Below are 1,825 nucleotides of genomic sequence, written 5' to 3' on the forward strand. Positions count from 1 at the left end.
AACGCAAACCATTCTATGATTCTGTAACAGAGCCAGAGCGATCTTTGTTGCTGTTGTAAGGGAGTGGGCCCCTTCCACAGCCTGTTCCCAAAGCAAAACTCAAACCCATCCTTTTATCAACTAAGAGAATTGAAACTTAGCCACAGGAAGCTCCAGATCTGGAGGCACTTCCAGTGGATTCCTCACCCGCTGCTCATTGCTGCTTTTTGTTTCAGGCAATGCCAGCGAAGTACTGAAAGAATGGACCGTAACAGGCAAAAAAAAGGTAACGTCCCCAAAATCTCCCTTGCTGAGGCGTTTATCTTTTCATTTTGAGGGTTTAGACTGCGAAGATCGGCAGGCATTCCTCGCGATTCCGCGGCGGAGGCAGTGATTTCCACCGTACCTCTGGCACGCGTGGCTGACGCCGCCTTCCTGCCGCGCTTGCGTTTGAGCCGTCTGCCCGACGCGTTGTGCCGAAGGCGAAGGCGGTCCTACGCTTTATCCTTGCGGCCGCTTTTACTCCGCTGACCCTCCGCGGGACCCCCGATCCAGGCGTGCAGCCCTGTGCCGAAGTAAATCTTTACTGGCTCCATTTATTCCGACGGAGCTCTGTAATTCACTCTTGAGATAGTCACGCTGTTCCATTTTTCATCCGTAACCTTTGGAGCTGAACAGTTGCCGTTAATGCTGAGCTCTGTGGATGTATATTTCTTTGTCACGTCAGCTTTCTCCGCTGTTTCGCCTCGGTCTTGGCTCAGACCTCGGAGAAAGGGTTAAATAAAGATTTGCCGAGTGCCAGGGCTTGATATTATAATATCTCAATCCAGCGGGACAAGAATAAAATCATAATTATTCAAAAAGATTCCTCTGAATAGGTGAAAAGCACCGAGGAGGAATAAAAATGGGACTGAATAGCCCTACGGGGGGAAGTTTCAGCCCAGCACCCCGGCAGCTGCACCAGCCAGCACCCAGCAGTGACCCGGCCGGGGCTGTGGGTGTCAGCCACAAACCTCCCCGCTGTTTCCCATCGCTCCCACATCCGTTATCCGATAGCCACGGCTCTTGTCGGCGCACGATAACGTATTCGCGCTTCGTTGATGCCGCTCTGTCTGTCCTCATTGTTGAATAAATCCCTCCCGCCCTTAATAGGATCAACACCCGGGCTGGCTGGAAAAGCATTTAATTCAGCTGCTTTTGGCCAGTGGGAATAAGCTTAATTTTCCCTTCAGGAATTAAGCTCACCATGGTTTTTTTTCTCCCCCTCTCTTTGTGGTGTGGATACCTAATCCTTAGAACAAGAAGAAGAAAACCAAACCCAAGCCGCGAGCCGAATCCAGCCCTGGCCTCCCAGACCCCGGTAAATTGGTGTCCACTGAAGAGGAGCAGTCGGCAAACTCGGAGAAGGGGGGAATTAACGGTTTCCATGTCAACGGCTGCGCCCACGACACGGAATCTGTGGACTCGCTCAGCGAAGGTTTGGATGCGCTTTCGATTGATGCCAGGGAGCTGGAGGATTGCGAGCCCGCCGCGCCAGCCACGCCTGACGGAACAGGTTAGTCTCCGTAAAGTAGCCCCGGAGACGAGCACCGAGCGTTTGGGAAAAAAGCAGGGGAGCCTCTTCCTGCTTGTTGCTGTCCCTCCTTATTTTGGGTCAGCGTTGTTTACCCTTTTCTTTGGATGGCTCTTGGGGAAAAGAGCGGCTCGCCTTGGTTTCTGGGGGGTTTTGGGGGGTTTTGCTTCCTGCGGTGGAGACGGTCAGTGTTCTGCTCTCCCCCCCCCCCCTTCCCCTTTAAACGACTGTGCTTTCCTACAGAAGTGCCTGAACTAACGAATGGAATAGCAG

At 52.7% G+C, this 1,825-nt stretch overlaps 1 protein-coding gene across 1 annotated transcript in view; it reads left to right on the top strand.

The window, feature by feature from the left end:
- Positions 1–174: 174 nt before the first annotated feature.
- The window catches only part of SPATS2 (spermatogenesis associated, serine-rich 2), a gene marked incomplete at both ends in the record, with an annotated part of 9,371 nt that continues 7,720 nt past the window's right edge, over positions 175–1,825 (top strand). Inside the window, 3 exon segments of the mRNA XM_010148569.1 lie at positions 175–265; positions 1,276–1,534; positions 1,796–1,825. The exon segment at positions 1,796–1,825 is cut by the window's right edge and continues 18 nt beyond it. Coding sequence (XP_010146871.1) covers positions 175–265; positions 1,276–1,534; positions 1,796–1,825 — 380 coding nt within the window.

The sequence above is a fragment of the Eurypyga helias genome, unplaced genomic scaffold (assembly GCF_000690775.1).
Source record: "Eurypyga helias isolate BGI_N326 unplaced genomic scaffold, ASM69077v1 scaffold20413, whole genome shotgun sequence".
NCBI classification, from domain to species: domain Eukaryota; kingdom Metazoa; phylum Chordata; class Aves; order Eurypygiformes; family Eurypygidae; genus Eurypyga; species Eurypyga helias.